The sequence below is a fragment of the Dromaius novaehollandiae genome, chromosome 1 (assembly GCF_036370855.1).
Source record: "Dromaius novaehollandiae isolate bDroNov1 chromosome 1, bDroNov1.hap1, whole genome shotgun sequence".
Taxonomy (NCBI): Eukaryota; Metazoa; Chordata; class Aves; order Casuariiformes; family Dromaiidae; genus Dromaius; species Dromaius novaehollandiae.
This window is the reverse complement of record NC_088098.1, coordinates 51,132,386-51,154,934: the sequence shown is the minus strand read 5'-3', so window position 1 is coordinate 51,154,934 and position 22,549 is coordinate 51,132,386. Positions and strand designations below refer to the sequence as shown.

The 22,549-nt window shown below is 43.6% G+C and overlaps 1 protein-coding gene across 1 annotated transcript in view; it reads left to right on the top strand.

Moving 5' to 3' along the window:
• PLBD1 (phospholipase B domain containing 1) overlaps positions 1–22,340 on the top strand; it is a 43,744-nt gene extending 21,404 nt beyond the window's left edge. The window contains exons 5-11 of the mRNA XM_026102246.2: positions 5,053–5,217; positions 6,355–6,499; positions 12,865–13,065; positions 13,173–13,313; positions 17,976–18,161; positions 19,264–19,370; positions 21,054–22,340. Of these exons, the coding sequence (XP_025958031.1) occupies positions 5,053–5,217; positions 6,355–6,499; positions 12,865–13,065; positions 13,173–13,313; positions 17,976–18,161; positions 19,264–19,370; positions 21,054–21,221 (1,113 nt within the window). The 3' untranslated portion in view covers positions 21,222–22,340. The remainder of the gene's footprint in view (positions 1–5,052; positions 5,218–6,354; positions 6,500–12,864; positions 13,066–13,172; positions 13,314–17,975; positions 18,162–19,263; positions 19,371–21,053) is intronic.
• Positions 22,341–22,549: the final 209 nt, after the last annotated feature.

Sequence of the window (22,549 nt, the reverse complement as noted above, 5' to 3'; positions counted from 1 at the left end):
CATCAAAATGGTACCTGACAGCTTTGTAAAAGTACACGTGGTTCCCTTAGTTGGATACCATTCCACTTTTCAAATACTTCTGGGGGAGTAGGCCACAGCATGCTATTTGTGTATGTATTTACTGCTATTCATATCCCCTTAAGGATATATAGAGCTTGAAGATTGCCCCTCTGACCTCATACAGACAATAAAAACACATGTAGGTAGGATGTTAATGACTAGCATTCTAGCTCTGACACATTAACTGATAGGAAAATCATCCCAGCTTCTATAAATCATCAACACTAAAAAGAAACCCGAAAAAGAAGATCAACAGATTCTCCAGTATCTGGCTTATTCCTTTTGATTCAAGAACACCTGCCCCTTCCAAAGAGGCTATGTTTTCAAATTTGCTCTTGCAGTACATGGTTTAGAATGTTAGTAAGGCTTTTTTCTTTAATCCCTTAGATTTTTAAAGTGCAATGTTTAGGGAATAAATTTAGCTAATAGATGGTTTTCTCATACGTCTGACAATCATACGTTGGTTCAGTTTGTCCGATGTCATTTTGATCTGTCTTTGTGCAAGAAATACAATAGCAGATATATACTGTTTACATTACTCATATCTTTCCTTAAAAATGCTTTAAAAAGCTTGTGACTGAAAGCCCCTGCAATAAACAACAAATCCTGCACGTTTCGAGAAGAAAACCTCATTCATATTGTACGTTTTCCTTAGTGCTGTGTGTTCCCTCTTCTCTCTTTCCCTTGGTAGATACTGCTTTTTTGATCAAAAAAAATCCTTTATATATATATATACACACATGTATGTATGTGTATGTGTGTGTGTGTATTGGGTGTGGGTTATTAGCACAGGGAACAAGTTTATCAATCTCTAGTGATGCAGTAGTTTGGATTCGCAAGGGTAATAAACGTTAAGAGCATTGAGAATATCTTGTTTTTTTATTTTTTCTTGTTTTGTTTTTCAAAAAACCTACTTGACAAACTTTTTTTGTTTTCTGTTGTGTTCTTACTGCTATTGAGAAAATCTGTGTATACTTCTAAATACAACTGATTACTCTGAATATGCATAAGTCCTATGAACAAGGCTAAATGCTGCAGAAGAAAGGCTGGACATTCTTACATGGTCTCTAGCTCCCAAAAGGTGAGACATGGGGAAGAAAAGGGAAGGAGATGGATTTCAAAGTTCTAAGATTTCATTTTCCCCCTCATGAGTGCTCGTGTGTGGACAAAGTGTACTCTTGAACATCGAGAGATTTGTTTGTTAGCTAACCAGTATTGGTCCAAAGTTCTTAAGGAGAAGGAGAAAAGAGGCTCTGTTTACAAAATCTGTGGATTTCTACACTGAGCACTAGGCAAAGTTGAAGAAAATAGTTCCTTTTTCAGGAGAATGGAAGCAAAAGCTGTATTAATTGCTAATCTGCTTTTAATTTTATGCATTTAGTGTGCAAGATTTCTTATTAGTGTGACACATACCTGTTTAAACTTGCAAGTAGTTAGTTTTACATTTCGTGGATTAGTTGATGTGTAGTCATCTGAGGAAAACTGAGTAAAAAAATGTCTGACTTTCCATTGTCCTGTACAATGCACGGTAGATTAGAACTATGTCAAATCCAGTCAGTGCTTAAATGAGAGCTGGATTATGTGCATACAGATAGGTGTCACTCTGAAACTTTTTTATTTTTCTTTCCCCCTTAAACTTTAAGTCTGCTTCACATTAATATTATAGAATTCATTATATCTGCCACAAATAGCCAGGCCTTATTACAGAGAGAAAATTTGGTTTGGACGCTAAACTGTTTGATAGTATTACTAGTATATATTTTTTTATTCCTATATATGTGGAACATATGTTTTGTAGTGGACTGTTGGAAAATCTTTTTTAAATCACATAAAACCTGGTGTCCTGCAGGGCTATTTTAGATAGGTACTTCCATTGCAGACCTGCTTGGTGACAATGTATATTATGAACGTCTGTATTTTGAGTTTGACTTTTGCTGGTGTCATTAAGATTGATGTCAAAATCTGAATACATTTTCATGCTAAAGTGTGAAATTATTCCATCTGGTCTAGCAACATTTTTATATCCAGTAAACAAACCCAACCCTTCTGTCAAGACAATTTCTGAAGGAGGGACACTCAAAGAACATTAAGCCTTTCATCTGCCTAATGCACCTCTGGGCCGTGATTAATCTTGGGCTTGTCTACACAGGAAAATTACTCTTGAAAGGAGGTGTATGAGTTATAAACACTGCAAAGATTCTAGGACAGCCCTCAATTTGTACTTCCTTATTTTGTATTGAGAATGCTCACACATCGGAAAGTTATTAGAAACAATCGTTACAGAGTAAGTTGTCTATTCTATTATCCCATGCAGACCAGCTTTTAAGGTTGGTTCTGTTATCTTTTAACTTTCCTAATTTTATTTGTCTTTACAGCTGATGGTAAGCTTTCAACAGGAAGGGAAGGCTGGGGGGCTACCCTAGAGAAGGTGCCATACATTCTAGCAAAAGGAGTTTTTCCCTTGTCATGGCTACTTTGCCTCATTGTTTATCAGCTTACCTTATGCCATTCACTTTTCTTCAGGATGTAAACCTGATACAAGGAGTTTTTCTGGCATTGCTATGTGAGATGGGAGAAGGTGATTAGAAAAGATCATAATATGCCCTATTATGGGCCGTGTTTAACACCTCATAGAAGAGGCTTCTCTGTATATTCTGGAACTCAGTAATAGCTATTCTCAAGCTGAAACTCTCAGCCTGGTGGGATATGTCTCAGACTGCTCTGAGATTCCCAGATTTGGCCTGTACTACAGACACACAAATCTTCTGTTTGAATGCATTGCTTTATTGGCACTCCAGAGAAGCTCTATGCATTGTGCTCCTTGGACTTCTGTGGTGTAACTTAGCATCAAACAGCCGTAAATGTAAAACCAGGTTTATCCTAGCGAAGCAAAGTGGTGAGTTCTTGAATGAGTTCTAGGAAATAAATTGGAGCAAGATTTCCTTGTTTCTGAAAAGGGGAATGAAAACAGAATTCTAAAGGGTGCTTAACAGCCTAGTTCCTTTTTCACTTCTCTGATATTTTAGCAAGTTTTGGTTGCTGACAAGCTAATCTCACCCAGTGGAACACTTTGACTATACATGACCTCTGCTGCTTTGTTCAAGAGGGTCTTTCCTCCCACCCTTTGGCCAGCTTTCTGTGCTTATAGTTCTGATAGCTTCCTTGCTTAGCATGTTCCTTCTAGTTTGAATGGGCTCCATAGTAGTTATAGCATTTTTGCCTCTCAGTAACCATAAGATAGCACATAAATATGAAACATTTTTTAAAAATACACAGATAATTCGAAGTGATGCTGTAGCAGGGCCAGTGTGGCTATATGTAGATGTTGCAGTGAAGGTAGGTATTATAGAGGAAAATATGGAGTAATAGCTAATAAGAGGGCAAGTAGAATTAACATTCCTTGAGGTTGGCTGAGCATTCTCATATGCAGTCCTGCCTGCTCCTCTGCTGATGGTACTGTTTGCTGGTCACTTTTCTGCCTGACTTTTCGTTAGCAGTTATGTTTGTGTAAATTGGATGTTGGGAAACAGTTTCTCCTCATTGTGTATTTGGCTTGCAGTCCTTTAAATGGAGCTGGATCACACATGGGGAAAAATCGTGCTGAAACTATGGCAAGTCTCTCTACATGGGTTCCCATGAGAGAGCAATTGTCAGGACATTTTAATAAATGATTCATACCACCGAGTTGCTTAAAACTATCCAAAGATACATCTCTTGATTTATATTTGCTGTGGCCTCTGCTGCTCCCTGTCAGTGTTCTTATAGCTAAAATGTGATGAGCTAAAGCAATATAACATATGTCAAAGTTTGTTTTGCATTTGTTCTTTATACTATAGCTGCTGTTAGGGCCTTCTGCTGTGTATTATCTTAGTTGTAAGAATGGTTTATTTCTCTCACTTGTGTTGGTGAATATTATGTGAGGGTTTAATTCCTTCCCCTGGGATATATGTGCTAGAATTTACATTGTTTTTCTTTCTTGCTGGTTATTCTCTCTGCCGGAACAGCAGATGGATGATGCAGAATTCAGCCTTCTGAATAAAAAGTAGATGTTCTCTGGATTTGTCACCTTTCATCTCTTTCATCACTTGACTCCCCTCTTCTGGGATAGGTCAGCTTTATGATTTAATAAGAGTGATTTATACTGCAAGCAGTGTATTCCTGTGCTGTATGATTATGTCCCATTCTAAAAATACTAATCATATGTCTACGGTGATCTGTTCTGTCTTTTTTCCTTAGGCTTCGCCTTAACAAAAGGCATGGTGCAAGCATGAGCAGGACAGATTCAGAAAATCCTCTTAACAGATGAGGTTAGACCAGTGTTTATCATTTATTTTTGAAGAGGAGAAGTAAGAGAAGGTTCTGAAGAGCAGGTTGTACTGTGAGCTGTGTGACAGATAACCCTGGCTACCTCCAACCAGAAAGGGATTTTGAAAGCTCTTAGTTGAGTGCCTTTTGACTGACTTCCTCTGTTCAGCTAGTTCCATACTTGTTTAGTGTTGTTAACATATCTTGCTTCCCTCTTTTGTTTCTTCCTTCTCAGCCCTGAGGATGCTTTAATTGTGGTCTTTATAAAAATCTGAGAGCTCACCTGAGTGTTTCTTAATGTAAGGCTTCTCAAAGGCATTTAGAAAAATATAAATCTTTTTGTTCAAACCTAGTGTAACAGTAGCAGCAGAGTGATTCATATGCTGTTTTCAAAGGCACACAAAGGTCTTACAAATTGCTATCAGCTTCTCCTTTTTTCCTCAGAAATGTTGGTACTTATAATGTCACTATACGAGAACAAGGGCCAAACCGTTAAAGATAATCTGAGTGCCCAATTCCACACTGAGTTTTAGTATCTGGGCCTCGTGAACAGGTACTTACATAAAAGAGAAAATATAAGAAGTTGCTTTGAGAGCTAAAGAAAAACAAAGTCTGACAGCTGAGATTGCATTGACTCTTCTCTGTCTGAAAGTGTTTTTGTGGTCCCTCTTTTCTCTCTTTCCCCAGCCAATGAGCCTCTTTGATGTCCATTTTCTAAATGCAGTTGGAGACCTGCTGGACCTCATTCCTGCATTATTTGAGTATTCTGCACGGAGTGGACAATGCAATGTGGAGCCAGGTGGCCATGGGAAGTATCAGTGGGATATGGGTCACTGCTCTGCTCTTATCAAGGTGAGCGCCATGAATTTCATTTCTAGTGACTATATTGATTTTGCAATATCCTGAGTCTGTGTTTCTGTAGTATTAACTGTTTGTTGCATGTGCATAAAGGGACCCTTGTCAGTCAAGGCCCCTTTCGTGCATGTAATTTGTGCCTCTGTAGGATACTGGGTCCAGTTTTGCTCACTTGTGTTCAAGAAAAAACAAACAAATTGGCAGTGAAAAGCTACTAGAATTATTAGGGAATGGAGAACTATCATAGAGAGGAGAGTAGAAGAGCATGACTTGTTTCACCGAACCGAGCGAAGGCTGAAAGAGATAGCATGAATGCCTGGAAATAAGCAGGGAGCAAGGAGGATTACTTAAACTAAAGGACAGTGCTGGCACAAGAACAAACAGATGTCAGCAGCTCATGAATGAGTAGAGTCTGGAAATCAGAAGAAGGTTTCTAGCTGTTAGCAGTGGTACTCTGAAACAGCTTTCCATATTGAAGCATCTGATACATCATCGCCATGACTCATTTTTTTCAGGGTTGAAATTATCAATAATTAGAATATGAAGACCCTATATATCCCAGAGCAACAGTATTTGCTTTAACTAGACAGAATTTAAGCATTTACCTACAGCAAGGGACTTCTGAGTTAACAACAAATCTTAGAACCACAGAAATGCTTTGGAAAAGATGTCCTATCAGTATGTATTTACCTTTCAAAGTGAATTTGCTTATCTTTGCTTCTGTGCTTTAAACTCACCCGGAGGAATTTTCACCGAAGCAGCATGTTCTAAGTTAATGTTGGAGATGTTTGTAGAGAGCTGATTTGAATGTGTAAATACAAGTATTCAAGAGGAAACCAGGGAAACAAAATGTATCATGTGACACAGGTGTCCAAAAAAAACCCTAAGCTGTTTCATTTTGAAAAATAACAACTAATTATTTGAGAACAGCACATTGGCAAGAATTATTCCTAGAGGTTTCAGAAATTCATTGTTTAAGTACACAGTTAAAAGCACAAGAATCTGCTCATTCTTGCACAAAGTGATTAATCCAGCTACTTAAAACAAGTTGTTTTCCCAGTTTCTCTGAAGTATGAAACATGCAGAGCGTGGTAGGGCCTGAAAATTGTTCATTGTTCTGTTTCCATTTTCCAGGTTCTGCCTGGATATGAGAACATATATTTTGCCCATTCCAGCTGGTTTACATATGCAGCCACATTGAGAATATATAAACATTGGAACTTCAATATCGTTGATCCAGATACTAAAACCAGCCGTCTCTCATTCAGCAGTTACCCAGGTAAGGTGGAGAAAAAAAAAAAAAGAGGATATCCAAGATGGCATGGGCCTTTTTACTGCCTTGCAGATGTCTGGCCTGTAAAAATGATGGTACCCCAAGAAGCACTGAGTTCAACCTAGCTTAATTCTTTCTTTTAAACACTGAGAGGAGAAAACATCATCTTCGATTTTCTGGCTTGAAGTTGGTTGGTGCTGGTGGTTGTTGTTGTGCCTGTAGTTCTCTGAATACTACTAGTTAAATATTCTACCACCTCTGGCACAAACATGCTGCTTTGAATTCTGCTTGTGTCATCTGCAGTCATCTCAACTGTTGAACTTCCCTTTGCCTTGCCTATAGCATTGGCATGTTTAATAATAACTCAGTTTTGAACACTTCTGTTTACCACTGTGGCATTGCTCATGCTGTAATGGGATTATTAGAGAGTATGTGACACTAGCCATTTGAAATTGTATAGATTACTTTGGTGTTGGGTTAGCAAACCTTCTGCTGATTTCCCCCTCTCCCCCAGTGTCTCTATGGAGTGCAGCAGAGGGGAGTATTCTTTTTATCCTTAGTTCATATGTTAGTAATGTAGCCTGCCAGACTATTTATAATCTTCCTTGGGAAGATTTGGCAGCATATAGTATTCTCAGTTTTCCTGGAAGAATGTTAGCAGTTGCCAGCATTTAATTTTTTAGTGGTAAAATATGGACTGTTGTTTTTCTTTTTTTTTTTTAAAAAAAGACTAGGGTAGAACAGTGAGTTATGAATGTGGAAAAACTAAAGCAAAATCTAAGGATGTCTGAGTGAGCACTGCACAATTTTGAAGGTGAAATTTCAAACTCAAAAAAGCCCAGTCAATCAAATTTTAAAATTCTTTAAAGTGAAGTATATGCCATAGGAGATTCTGATGAAATTTTGCATTGGTTGTTGATTGCAAAATGTGCTTTAACTGCTGTGGTTCCCTTACTACAAAGGCAAGGGTCTTTCATGGCAGGGACTCGTGAGGCTGTGACTAAGAAGCACTTTTAAAAAGCAGCTGCATTCATTGTGAGTTGAAAGCAAGTATTTTTCTATAGGGTTCTAATCCTCCTCAGGGACCCTCAAGAAGGCAACTTTTCCTGAGAACTGGCATTTTTGCTTTGATGAAGGAGCAGAGGTATTTTGGTCAATGCCTATTAAGCGTACAGCCTTTCAAGAGACCACATTATCTCTAATTCCCCTAGAGGAGTTCCACTTGCTTGTTGCAAGGAATTTTGCCAAGTCTGTGTTACCTGTTAGAAAGCCAAGGCTTCTGTATGAGCTGTCTGTCACTGACAGAAAGTCATTCTGGGTCTGATATCTCCTAGAAAAAATACTATTGAGGATAATACTATTCTTTAGGAGAATGTGGCTATGTTTCCCAAATATTGTATTTTGTATTGTGCTGCAGATTCAAACTAGGGATCCGGATCACCCATGCAGAGCTTTTTAATGGGCATAAATGCTGATGCCTTTAAGCTGTCTTGCTCCTTTTGTGGACTCTTCACATAGAATGAAATACAAGTGTTCTATTTTGACCAGGCTGATCAAGGACGTTGCATGGGATGGTACCAGAAAACTGGCTACTAACATGCTGAAATGGTCAGGGTTTGTCTTCTAGCATACAAAATCCCGGTGTGCTTCCCAAGACTGCTGGGACCAGCAGGGAACTCTTAAGAGTTGGCTTATTTTAAAGCTTGCTTGTGCCAGGTAGACTCTGCAATGATGTGTAAGCTTTACCTCTATCAGCAAAGTTCAGTGAGAACTGTGTTAGAAAACATTGTTCCAATGGCCACAGTGAAATTTGAGACACCTGTGGTACGCAAAGTGCACTCACTGGCCCCCTAATTACAGCGTAGTATCACAAGCACTAAACAAGCATGATCCATTGAGTACAGCAAACTACATTTGCTGTGGGCGTAGCCCACAAACTTGCGGTTTTCCAAAAGATGAGCAAGCTCTAAAGCACTGGCCTGGCAATGATCTAGGGACATTATGCAGGAAGGAGGGAACTGGCAAATTCTTCTGCTCCATGCTGTGTTGAGGTGAAGCCTTATATACTAAGGGCACCTGACCATGGAACCCACAAGTCCTCTTCATGGCTTAACTTGACAACTGTAATTTCTCCCTGCATGTGAGCTCTCACTCTTAATCTCTGTCTTGATAGATACTAAGAACTAGAAAGAAAGTCCCAGCTAATACTTCCCTAAATAATAACCTAGATGATCTCAATGTGCATAGAAGGAACAAAGAGCATTTAAAGAGGCAAGTGTTCCTTGAAGCTGGCAGTGACACTCAAATGAGTAATTAAAAGATTTATGTCATCCAGTAGCCTGGATATGAAGTAAAACTCTTCTGCTGTCCAAAGTTATGTCAGAAAAGCTTGAAAAGCTTCAAGGAGACATTTGTCTTCTGAGAAGGAATGTGCCAACTCCTTGATTTCTCCTGGGGTCATAGAGTCAAATTGTTCAGATATTTTGCTTATTTACTGAATTTCAAAAGACGGGCTCATGTGCTACCAAAATTAGTATTTGTTGTGACTCTGCTTAGATGATCTAAGACTGTTCCCTAACCACAATGCATGTCAGTGTGCACAGTATGGTACAGCTAGAGGGCTTTACACTTCCTTGCATCTGCTGAGGCTGAATTGGCAGGTAGGAGGACAGGCAGGAACTGCAGACTCTGCTCCTGCTTCCCCAGCAGTTCCCTAGGTTTCTGCTAGCGTGCTCCAATGTCAGTCTTGCGGTGTGTTGCCTCCCTGCTGCTTTCTTGGTTTTAGAGCAACAGTAGTGCTATGGAAGCACAGACAAGCGGAAACGAACGGGAATAATAATCTCTGCTCTTGCAGAATGATTTAGCCACTTGCTGCTTGTTTCCACACTAATCCTGATCCTCGCTTGAACTGTGTTGTTGATCTTGGCCTTTTCTGCCATTGAAATCCACTGTCCAGAGCTGCATGCAGAGCAGCTCTGTGAACTTAATGAAAAGGAAGAATGTCTGAGCTGAATGCTTGGGCACTCCTGATTTCAGTCTCTCATTCAAGCGTTGGGCACAAGTACTTAATACTGTAGTTGTTAAATCTATGCGCAGCAGAGAGAAATTGTACAGGCCATGTGGCTGTTGCTTATAGATGTTGGCTGAAGCTATGCTTCTTTGGCGGGATAAGAAATGCAGCGGCAGGGACCAGGTGGATGCTGTGGTTCTGCAGGACATACCTGGTAAAAAGAGCAGAGAGAAGGCAAAAAAATGGCCCTGCTGTGCAGTCGCTGCTCTACACTGCCCCACTGTCAGGGCAGTTCAGGAGACTGGCAGATTCTCCTCTGCCATCAGCTGGCTCATGGGCTTTTGCCAGACTGTTTGTTGCTTCCTTGCTCCCTCAAACATCTGTCTAAAATTTGGGGTCAAGCAGAGAAGAGTATCTGGTGTGCCTTATGTTTCTGGCCTCTCATCTCCAGTGTGGGATGTGCTATTAGTTAGTGCCTAGCAGAGATACAAGTAGAGGGAAGGCAGCTGGCAGGAGTTCAGTCTTGACATGAGAAGTGACTACTGATGGGTTTAAGAAAGCTAATCCGAAGAAGACGTCTCCCTTCCCATTGTCCTGGACTGTTTGTAGCCCAGAGCACTGAGCATCTCAGCCAGGAGCTGCTCCCATGCCTGCAAGGTGATGGCTAGACCTCATTCATGCCTCCGTGACTTGCAGGCTGTAATGCTGTCCCTTTCTGTACTTGAATGAGCACAATGACCTGTCAAAATACGAGAAAAACAAATGCCACCTGGTTCAGAAAGCAGCAGCCTACCTCTTTGGTAACAATAGCTGCTAGGAGCATGTCACCCCTCACATGCTGTCCAGTGTGCTAGCTCCCTGGAGAAAGTTGTGGCTCAGATTTTGGAGAGCATTTTGCTTTGCTTGGTGGGTTAATAGTGTCATGATGAATGAAGATCCAGGCTCTGGAAACTTCACAGTTTTCCAGCGGTGTTTGGAAACTGAATCTAAATGGCTCAGACCCAGAATATGCAATCAGAAGTGCTTGTGTTTGTTTCTGTGTAGGAACAGTCAGGTTCATTGAAAAAAGAATGATTGGGAGTTGCCGATAAGAATGGGAGATGAGTTTACAGAGCAAATAGGTAAATAGGTGAACTGTACAGAGAGATAACAGTTGATATAAAAGGCAATTTCAATTACAGAGAATTCTCATGCGTAGCTAAAAAGACCAGAATGAAATACGAGGACATTAAATACTTTCTGATATCTCTAGGCTTCACCTGGATTTTATTGTTGTGAATGTTTTTCCCCTGGGTAAACCTGCGGTATATGTTTAATTTCCCTTTGTCTCAGGGATGGCCGTGTCCTAAGTCATGATGGCATATATTGTCTCTGGGTAATTGAGCTAGTAATGATGTATACTGGAGGGCACATTGTATTGTAAAAGTACTGCAGGACTAAGGCCCAGAAAGAAATCATCTTGTTTTTGGCTTAGCTGAGCTTTGCAATTTATTTGAATTACAGAGTTCAAACTTCAGTTAATTCAGCATCATTCTTTGTGCTGACACTTACTCTTGGTTGAGTTTTTCTGTTTCAACTCATCTTAAGTTGATTACAAAAGAAAAAAAAAACCTCCTTTGTTTATTTGAAGTAGGGCACTTGGCATTGGCACCCGCATGGGAATTGGTGTTCAATTCAAATTGCAGTTATTTAATGATTTTACTTCTGGTCTCCGTTTGTGTAAGCACTCAACTTGTTAGGCAGCAGCTTATTGGTGGAGTATCCCATGTCCTTGTGTAAGATAAACTGGCAGCAGCCAGGTTTAAGGTGTTTCATTTCTTGTCCTTACCTATTTGAGAGAGTACTCTGCTTTATTTACTTTTACTTTTTTTCTGTCTGTCTGTCTCTCCAAGACCATGGGCTGTCAGGGCACTCTGCCTATTCTGTGCTGAAGTGTTTTCAGAAATCAGGTGACCATAAAGTAGTTTCTCATGGATCTGTTCTGATTTGAGGACTTAAGACTTGGAAGAAATCTGCCGTAATGGAGCACTCAAACACTACAGGCCTCTTTGCTTCAAGGAGGTCAGCCTTTTCATGAAAGTCCGGGAATAGGAGGCAGAACTCAATTTTCTTTCTGATTCTCATAGGTCACTGACTTAAGTTTGTTTGCAAAGTGCAGTGATGAGGCTCGCTGTAGAAGATTTTGTAGAGGAGTGCAATTACGTTAAGTAATTGTCTAAGCAAGCTGCTTAAAGCTGTGTCCTTAAAGGAATGCTGTCCAGATGTTTAGAAATGAAGATTTTAGCATTTTGTACACTTTTTGATGCCATTAAAAACTCTTTAGTAAGAGTCCAGGTTCTGGATGACATCCCCATCAGGAGCTCAATTAATATGAACCTTTCTTCCCCAACCTGGCAACTGCCAGCCCTGTACCTTCTGGGGAATCTAGAAGTCAAAGTATTTCTGCTTTGTAGGTAGTCACCAGCAGTCCCATGCTCTCCATGGTATTATAACTGACCTTAGCAGCTCTGTATACCACTTCCTGGCATGGGATCTGCAAACGGACCTAGTGTTTCTGTTGGCATGTAACCTGGAAAGGAATCCTGCTCTGTCATCCGTGGCTTGGTTGATTTTGTGGGGCTGATAGGAGTTAAAAAGCACTGACGACATGTCAGAAAGAAGAGGAGGTACAACACTATCTCTCTTTCGTATGCAGGACATGTTTTATGATTAAGAGGTGCCTGTTTCTTGCGCTTGGTGCTTTTCAGAGTAGTTACACTGGAAAAGAATAAACTGGAAGGAAGATTTTCTGCTTGGTTAGTTTAGCCCAGAAGGGATTAATTTAAAGAAATACCTGCTTCCCCTTCCCCCCTTGCCCTCCCTCCCCTGGAATAAAAATCCCAAACTGAAACTGGTTGATAGAAATCTGTTTGCTTGTGGGATTTGTTCTTTTGTTTCATTTTTCTTTGTTGTATTTTTAAACAAATCTCTTTGTTATAAACAAATACTCACTAGGCTTTTAGACTGTGTTATCCCCAGTGTAGGAGTAAGCCTATTGCTTTACATATGAAGGAGAAACTTCCAAGAGGGAAAGCATGGGGCATAAACCTGAAGCAAATGCTCTAGACAGAAGTAGTAGGCTATGTTTGAAAAGCATGACAAGTGAGAGGCCGTGCGCTTACAGGGAGGCTTAACCCACTTGCAGAAGTTGCCATCTCATCTTTAATATTTGTACAGCTTGATATTTCTCTCTCTCTCTCTCTCACTCACTCACACACTCTCACACACAGTTTGATCCATTTGTAGCTTGGGTCTCTGTTTTGTTCTATGAGGATATCAGAGGTTCACAGTGATAACAGAAACTTTTTTATTGTTGTTTAAGGCTTTTTGGTGTCCCTGGATGACTTTTACATACTAGGCAGTGGCTTGATAATGTTGCAGACTACCAACAGTGTGTTCAACCAAACCCTCCTTAAGCAAGTGGTGCCTGAAACCCTGCTTGCTTGGCAGAGGGTCCGTATTGCTAACATGATGGCAGACAGCGGCAAAACTTGGGCAGAAATTTTCTCAAAGTGCAACTCTGGTAAGTCTGCTCTTGTACGAATCGTAGAAGAAAGTATATGTTCCCTCTCCCCCTTGTGCCCTTGTCTTCCTCAGGCAGGACATGTAACTTTCTTCACTCTTCCCCAGGGACCTACAACAACCAGTACATGGTGCTGGACCTGAAGAAGGTCAAGCTGCAGAAGAGCCTTGATGATGGTGCATTGTACATTGTTGAACAGATCCCAACCCTTGTGGAATATTCTGATCAAACAAATGTTCTCCGGAAAGGTGATAGCTCCTATAGTAGCTGATGGCTTGGGAAAGCCAGATGTTTGTGCCAGCTGATAGACAACCTTGCTTCATACCTGGGAAGGGTTTTTTGGGCACTAATGCTAAGGTTTCAAGTTAGAAAGCTTTGTGTGAACATACCTCTGTTGCTATGTCAGTAACTGCATTCATTTCTCCTGCCTGCTGTGGTAGAAGTGTGGTGAGCATCTGTATTTCTCAGAATTGTGCAAGGGAAAAATTGGCTTCACCTTCTTTCTTTCCTTTCTTGCTTTTCTCTGTTATCATTTTGCCCTTAGGAACCCATGGGGGAGGGAGGCGAGGTCTCTTTGAAGCAGTGCTGAATAACTGCCATGCTGTGGGCTACTTCAGCTGTTTTGTGAGTAGATCACTCTGCAAGCTTTTAAAAAAGGTTCACCATTAGATTCAGCCCCTTTGTTGAACTTTTTTGGAGCTCTGTTATCTGGTAAATATTTGCTGTTCAAAAGATTCCTTAATCCCACAGCAAGACTAGTAACAAATTGATTGGAAAACAAACAAAAATCTAGTGAAGTAAAATGCCCACAGTCAGGTTGCATTCACAGGTGTTCTCCAGACATTTCATATTTTCATCCAAAAGCCTGAGCTCTTTCCACAAACTTGAATGTCTGGTGCTTTGTGCTCCTTCTTCTCTAATCACATCCTGAGAAGGTGATCTGATAATTGCCCTTCTTCAAAATCACTGGAAATGCATTTACCTTAACAGTTGGAGTTGTTTCTCTTTGGAATTTTTCCTTGTCTCTGGTTCCTTGGAAACATCCAGCTTATTTTAGGCTTTGCCACAATGTAAATATGGTTTTGTGAGATGTTTTTCCTCCATAGTTTGCAGAAATCTGTTCTCTTTCCCTTATGCTTCTCTGGCTTCTTAGTCCATTGAAGATATTAAAGCAGGCTGTTGCACCTTATCTTTCTGTTTGTGTGTGGTTTTGATCGTGAAGTGCCTTGGGCACTTCTGTGTGTTATGGTACAGACAACCAAGCTAATGGAGGCAGCTTTAGCTGTGGTACTTGAAGTGATACAGCTATGTCCTGGCTGCGCTGCTCCTGTGTTAATGAGCCTGACACACAGACCAGGTTTAGAGGGTTCCCAGAGCTCCTTCTCAGCAGTGACTTGAGAGCTGCTGTGTGGGATCCCCCATAGGGCTGAGCCCAACCCCTGGGCTTGGATGCATGGTGATTCCCTCCTGTGGCTGCTAGTGCTGGAAGGAGGTGGCAGAACCCATCTCCGACTTGCTGGTTGGAGGGGGGTAAGGAGAAGGGGCAGGAACTGTCCTTGGGGCCACAGTGGGCCCAACCACAACTTCTTCTTTGATGAGAGACAGGAACTTGCCAAGAACTGCGTGTTGGCCAATGGACTGGAGACAGCTGTGTCCCCTTAGCTGGGACAGACACCTCTCCAGCCATCCCCAGATGACATGTAGCTACATCTGCTTTTGCACATCTTCCTAGGGCAGCCTCTACAGTTCCCAGGACAATTCCTGTCTTCCATAGCTCTGTAGCTCATGCAAGCCTTCCTGATCCCTATCCAGGCACCTCCTTGTTTCTGCAGCTGCAGTGGGTTGTGCACCTCCTTCAGTGATCCCAGTGGGTTGGTCTCTGCCCTGGCAGCTCCTGCCCACTACTCCAAGCCTATTCACTTGTGCTTGCCTGCTTTCACCAAATCCTCTTTTGTGACAGTCACCTAGTGCTGTCCTGCCACCCCAGAGGTGCTCAGTGCCTCCTTCAGTCTAGTATTGGACAAAGCTACACTCCTGTGCCGAAGACATGGCCTGATCAGCCCTCTTGCTCTCTTGAATTCTGTGCTCTTCTTGGATAGATGGCAAGGTCTGATTTGGGCCATCTGAGAGCTGTTTGGTGTGAGGAGTGTAGAGCATGGCCTACCTCTAAGGTTACAGTGTGTCTGCCCCTTCCCTGGCCTGAGCTGTGGTCAGGTCATGTCAGTCCCTCACAGTCTGACGTCCTGCTTTGGGAACTTGGATCAAGCAGCAGAAATCACCCAGTCTCTTAAAGTTTAAGTGCTAAAGAGCAGCCCTCAGCACACAGAGTAGCCTAAGCACTGTGGAATTGCTGTGCTAGAGACCTTGGCTGCTGTAGGCCAGCATCACTCCTGGGGTCAGCAGTCTGGGACTCCTCCGTGCCACACAGTACACCAGGTCAGGGGCCCCAGTAGGGTTGGTAAGTCCCCCAGTGCTCGTGGCAGCCCGGGTGAAGGCAGTTGCTTTTCTCAAGAGCAGCGCTGGCTTAAAGTGCTTGTGGAGTAGCTGACCCTGGCACCTTCCATATGTGGCAGCTGGTATCCAAAGATAGTGTGCTTTTGCCACTCTGGCCTGGTTAAAGTGAGTTGGCTGCATTTGCACCAACTTCAGCTTTGTAAGTTTTTCAGGCATAAAGCTGGGAACAGCAGGTGAACAAAGGTGGGTATCGTTGTAGTAAGGCCTGTATCTGATGAAAAAGTTAGCATTTTCTTATATGGCTTTGAAACTGGAAAGATCTTCTGGCTTCTGTCAGCTTGTCTCTTTGGCTAGCACAGGTGAATTATAAAACCCAGGAATCTCTTACGTTTTGTGTAGCCCCTTCCAGGCAAAGATGTCAAGTTGCTTTCTATATATGTTGATGAAGAAAACTCAGGAATCCTGTAGAGGAGGTGGAGGAAAGCAGTATTGCCTCCAGTTTAGAGGTGGGGCATGGGAGTGGACCACAGTCCAGATGTTTCTTGATCAGTATCAGAAGCATCATTTTAGATCAGAACCTGGGATCTCTTCCATCTCTTCCATTGTATGTCTCATCTTATTGCTCTACCTCTCAATACTGCTAAGCTCTCTTGCTCTGATGGGCAGAGTAGGAAGGATCTTGTTTCAGAGAATTTTTGCTGCCTGCATGTTCTCCACCAACTTTACACCATCTCTGACTTGTTTTCATCACTGTTCACCCTGCCAGACCTAACAAACAGGTTTCACTGGCTTGTGTTAGCCCTTGGGTGAAGCCTGCCTGAGGTTGGATGCTACACTGTCTCCATGGAACTTGCTGTCTTGCAGAGCCTGGGACACAGGAAGAGCACTTGCTTGAGGGAGAACTTAAAATGACTTTCTTTGTCTTAGCAATTTAAACAGTTTTTTTTCCAGGTGGGAGAAGGGAGGCATCTGTATGTACTGCCTCCCTGTGAGACAGTAGCACTTTCTTTTGAATAGTAACTAAACCCTATAGATTTGGAAGCTCATGCATCTACGTCCGCCTGCCTGCTTCAGTATGGGGTGCCAAGTGTGCAGGACACCGATGTTAGAACACAACATACACCTGTGAGACACTTCCCTTCAGAAGTGGCTCTTGGTCACATAGGCAAATGCCAGCAGGTGGGGTACTCCTGTCCCTGCTGCACGCTGTGCAGGACCCAAGTTGGCAAGGCCTAGGCTCAGGCAAGTTTATAATGCTGTTGCTCTCTGTTTGGGAAATTTGGTTTGTATTTTTATATCTGACTCCCAGTGAGTCCCAGTTGATTTACTTGAGCCTCTTACAGTCAGACTCCTCACGTCATGCTGGACTGATGTCAATACAAGGAGCGCTGTGTTTATCAGTGTTTAGATAACACATCTTCATGCCAAATCCTGGCATGTGTGATTTGAGAAGCAGCAGTCCCCACTGACAACAGAAAGGCCAGGGCCTTGGGGGGGAGCTGAAGATGTGGTGCTTTTTGGACCAGCTTATGGCATATACTCTCTGTCTAAACACTCCTTGATGCCATGCCTTGCAAAAAACTAAACATAATGACATAAGTATCTATTTTTGTTCTCTCAAGACTTCCTGTGCCCAGATCCTGATCTGGATGGTCCCCTGGCTCTTTGCAAATGTATTTGCTTCCTAAACTAATCTCATTCTAGACAGTCATATGTGTGCGACCACATCTTTGCAGCTACTACTGCTCAGAGGCCTCTGTGTGTGTGTGTGTGGTGTTCTTTGCTTGCCTGCTTCCTGTTCATCCCTATTAGCGCTGCGGTTCCTGTTTATCTATTTAATTCCACTTTGCTTTTTTCTGGGGTCTTTTTTTTCTAGTTGCTGTTTGGGGGCCCTCAATATGGCACAAATGCATGTTTGCTTAGGTGTTTTATTTTTTTAAATTCCTCTCTGCCCTCATCACTGCTGTGTCTACTGGTTGTCCCTGACATCTCAGCAGTATGTCTTACTCTGGTGAGCTGGGAAAGGGAAAGGAGGGAGGGAGTTCAGGCCTTTGCAATGCGCTTACAGGAATGCTTGGTGGAGGGAAATGATCTTTCCCTGCTCAGCTTCAAGGGATTGTCATGTCTGCAGGAGTACTGGGACTGTTCTGTGTGTTCACCTCGGACTCCTGCAAGTCTTATCTCAGCTGCTTGGTGGGATGAGTCCTCAGGGTGGGAGCCTGGGGTTTGGTAACCTGGGTACAGTTTCCAGTGGTATTGTACTGGGAGTCAGCTGCAGTCCTTCTAGTGACCGTTACCAAATTTTGCTGCGTTCAGATCAGCCTGATGTGTTATTCGTAGACATCCTGTTAAAGCAATGCAATGTGGAAATTTTTTGTTTGTTTGTTTTTTTGTTAATATCAGCAGAGGGTTCAGCTTTTCTAAGTAACTAACAGGTTGGGTTTTGTCTCTGGCAGGTTACTGGCCTTCATACAATATCCCTTTCCATGAAAAGATTTACAATCTCAGTGGGTATGCAGTGTATGTTGAGAAGTATGGCCTGGACTTCTCTTATGAGCTTGCTCCAAGAGCAAAAATCTTCCGGCGAGACCAGGGCAAAGTGACCGACTTGGAAAGCATGAAGTACATCATGAGATACAACAGTAAGAAACATGCACTGTGGAGCTGATCTTAATAAAGCAGTGTTACATTTATTTCTTGGATTATAGTGATAAGTCGTATAAAGCAGAGCTACATTACCCATGCACACACAGAGCAAAAGGACAGTGCAAACTTACTGCTGAGGTAGGAGACAAAGCTAAAAATTACTCAAACAGAAACAAGACTGGGTTCCTTCCAGAGCAAGGTCCCTCAGGCCTGCTGACCTTTCCGGAGAGCTTCTGACACTCCAGGAGACTCTCCGAGGACTGCTGTTCCCCAGTACGACTGCAGTCTGTCAGAGAGTCTTGCAAAGCCATAAATCCTAATCGTCAGTCAGATCAGACCAGAAAATACTGTGTGAAAACTACAGGTCAGTTTGGTCTCTTTTTCCCTGCTCAAGCAGAATGATCCTTGGGTAGGTACTGCTGTGCTCTGCCTTTCTCCTGACAGGGTTCTCCTTGGCTGAATTAAAAGCAGAAAATTAAACTTCTGGCCAAGACCATCTCTAAGTACAGATAGCTTTAGATGCTTTATTTTGTTTCCCAATTACAGGGAGCACACTGATTACTGGGTTTGGGGTTTGGGATGCCTCTTTCATGCTGCTGTTCGAGCTGTGAGTAGCAGCAGGCTCATAGATATTGAGGCTTGTCTATCTTCCCATTCTAGCTTTCTGCTGCTGCAGTGGGTGTTTGAAGCCTTTGTTTTTTGCCACTTGTTTTAGTCCAGAAGAGGAAAACAAAGGTTCTCACTGCTGCACTTTTCCACTTTTCCTTCCCCCTTGCCCTTTCTTTTCCACTGATTGCTTTTCTTTCTTTACAAAGCTTCTGCAAGCTTTAGTCACATATGGTTGTGGATTGGCAGTAGTGCCCCTGGGATGTAAGACCAACTGTATAGACTTGCACCAGAAGGTTGTATCTTGTCTCAAACGTGGACTTCCAGGTGGTACCTGGGGAGGAGTGCGAGAGCAGAGTGATAGACTGATGTATGTTAGGCACTAAACAGCTTTTTAGTGGCTTGGGGACTTTGCTCCATCAGCAGAGGCTTTGTGTGAAGGGACTGATTTGTTCTTTTCTTCTCTCCTTCCCTTCCCATGTTTCTTTCCAGACTACCAGCATGATCCTTATGCTGAACACAATCCTTGCAACACCATTTGCTGCCGGGAAGACTTGAATCCTTCTTTTCCAGTGCCTGCAGGCTGCTATGACTCCAAGGTAAAGTACCCTTGGTTGCAGTGTCTGTTGCAAGGCTGGATGTGCTGTAGCCTGTTTGTGTTCCTATCAGACTTAAAACACGTCTCCCTGCACTAGGGTGGGCGCGGCGGGGCCAGGAGGCTCCTCTCTGTGTCCTCTCTTCAGACTGGGTGCTTGGGCAGCTCACGGGATGGCGCTTCTCTGCAGTGAGTTCCATCTCCTGTCTCCAGCGCCAGGCCTGGCAGAGTGATAGGTGGCAGAAGGATGGAGCTGGGGGAGGAGTGCATGAGGAGAGGTGCAGAAGCATGATGTCCATGGGGGAACTCCTGGCATTTAAGAGTTAAGTCCCAAAGCCTTGCCTCAGGAGGGAGCCCAAGAGGAGACTGGAATGAGTCTTCACATCATTTGTAGGAAGAGCGATTGCTGCACAGTCCCAGGTCTTGTTCCCAGGGACTGTGTGGGTACCTCCCTGAAGCCTGCAGGAAGATGTCTTCCTCCTCTCTTTAGCTTTGCCTTTACAAAAGCCTGGCTCTCTAGTGAGTCACCCTGCTCCTTGCCTCTCTGTAAAACTGCTTTGAGCAAAGGCTGGCAAAGGTCACATTGCTTTTTTGTGGGTTATGGGAAAATCCTTAGACCCGCTGTCTTGGAAAAAGCAGGGGCTTTTCTAGGCAGCTTGTATGGTATTTTAACTGTGAGGGGCAATACTTAAGTAAGCTGCTGTCTGGACTGGGTAAGCTGGTAATTCATACAGCGCTTTATCCCACTGGGACCAGCCTGCTGCTTTTCTGGATTGTTTGGCTGCTAGGATGGGCCCTGTAGAGGCTGTTTTTGCATTGCCAGTGCTGAGTGTCTCCTCTCGGCTTGCACAAGCCCAGGTCAGCTTGCCTGCCTGCCTTGCCAGATAGCCGTGGTAGCCAGCAGGAGCTCCCAGGGCTGGTTATCACTCGATGATTCCAGAAAATTGCTCTGTAGAGGTATTTGGCGAGGGAGCAGATCAGAGCACTCTGGTTGTGGTGCCTTCAGTAGCGTGGTTAGGCAGGGGGAATGGGCTGGGCTGGGCTGGGGACGACTGGGGACTAATAGGGGGTGGTGTGGGAAATGGAGTGAGCCCAGAGAAGAGGCAAAAGCTGGCCACAAAGCTAATACCAAATCTGTTGTAAACACTAAAGACCAACTCCGAGTTTGTGAAGATGGAGCAGGCTGGGTGCCTCTTGGGAGACAGTGAAGGAGCAGGCCAGGGGCTGGACAGCAAGGGTAACTTTCTGCTTCCTTCATCCTTTCCTGAATTACCCTGCCAGTTTCCAAGGGGACAACCCAAGTGCTCAACACACAGCAGGGCTTAGGCCAGACCCTCCAGGCTGCCTGCTGCAGCTCCAGCCCTTATGGGGAGATCCAAACACAAGGAGGATTGTCCTGAGGGGCGGGTGTGTGGCCTCTCTCGGCTTGGGTAGTGCAACGGCCAGGGACAGCACAGACTCGCGTTTTGCTACTGCCCTCTGGCCCTTCAGTGCTGGCTATTTTGTGGCTGAAGATGCTTCTGTGTTGGGGAGGAATGTTGCCTGGCCAGCATTCACTTCCCCTCGCTCAATTTTTTCCCCTTACTGTTATCAAATCTCTCTGAGCTGTTGCTGCTCTGTCATGGGTGCATGTCAAACACCATGCAGCCATTTTACCCTGACCCTTACCTCTTGTTCCTTATTACAGGTGTCAGATTTCCGCCTGGCTTCAGCTTTCACAGCTACTGCAATCAACGGCCCCCCAGTACAGGGTGGGCTCCCTGTCTTCACCTGGAGACGGTTTAACTACACACGACACCAGGGCCTGCCAGAATTGTACAACTTTCATTTTGTCACCATGAGGCCAATCCTGTAAAATCGGCATTGATAATCCAAAATGGGATATTTTTTTTTTCACAGAAATTTTAATTTCCTTGTATAATAAATCCCCTGGGATGTCCACATACCTGGGCCTCACCTGCTTTCCCTGTCCTGCCTGCTAGGCATGTTGTTCTGAGATTGGCCACCTCTGTGCAGCCCAATGTTTGTGCTGATCCAGAACTTCTGAGCTATTTGGGTGTCTGTTCCTCTGATCAGGATTGATGAGAAGGTCATGTAGAGGTCTACAGGCATGGCACTGCCTTTTGGTTATCTGAGCCGTCATCATAGTTATTCCCAGAGCATGAGTGAACTGCTGTGATTTGACAAAGTGCTCTATGGTAGCAACGTAGGACCTGCCTTCTGGGATGGGCCAGGCCAGGTTTGGGGCCCTGGTAGCTTTTTCTCTGTGCTTGGCTTGATGTTGCTCTTGAGCAGCGCAGGTGAGAACTGTGGTGAATGGTTTATCATCCAGGAATGTTATTAGCAAAGCAAGTAGGCCATGACATATTGCACCTTGCTCTCCATGGCAGACGAGTGAGCTCTTTGTTTGCAGGGCACTGCTTTCAGTCGCTTTTGCAAAATTTCTTTTGTTGTCTCAAGTACAAAGGTCAGGCTTTGAACGATAGTGAAGGGACGTGCTGACAGGGGGGCGCCCGGTGATTTCTGCAAGCAGCCTGGTTCTTTTGGAAACACCATTGGTGGTTGTTGGGAGGTGTGTGTGCGCATGTGTATGTGTAACTGACCTTTCGGCATTTCAATAACTTCATCTTGAATTTGGCTGAGATCATGCCTGCAGTGGGACCTATGGGATCCCCGGAGTGTTCTGCAATCTGCTCAAAAGCTGAGAGGGAGAGTGACTGTGTGTGCGTGCGCACATACACGCACACTTGTCTGTGTGATTTTCTAGCTGTCCCACTCAGTTGCTCAGTGACTTTTCTGCCTGCTTCCTCAGTCATGGAAGTGGCACGTGCCTAGGGGATGGCTGTGAAGGCCAGGGCTGTACCTGTATGTTTTATTAGCTGTATATTTACATCAAGGAGTCACTGGGCTGTTTTGTGCTAGATGTTGTACATGTAATTAAGAAAGCAAAACAAAATAAACAGCTCTACCCGTGGCCCTGACAGTCCAATCTAAACAGTGCACAATGCTGCCCTGTAGTATGTGGATGAAGAATGAGTGATTTGGGGGGTCTTGCTCAAGCTCTCGACATTCAGCTTGTGTGATGAAGAAGGGAGTGGTTTACTGCAGAATGGCTGAGGCCCTACCCTGACTCACAGTGGGGCTGATTTCTGCCAAGGTGAAAAGAGACCAGAAGTTACAGCA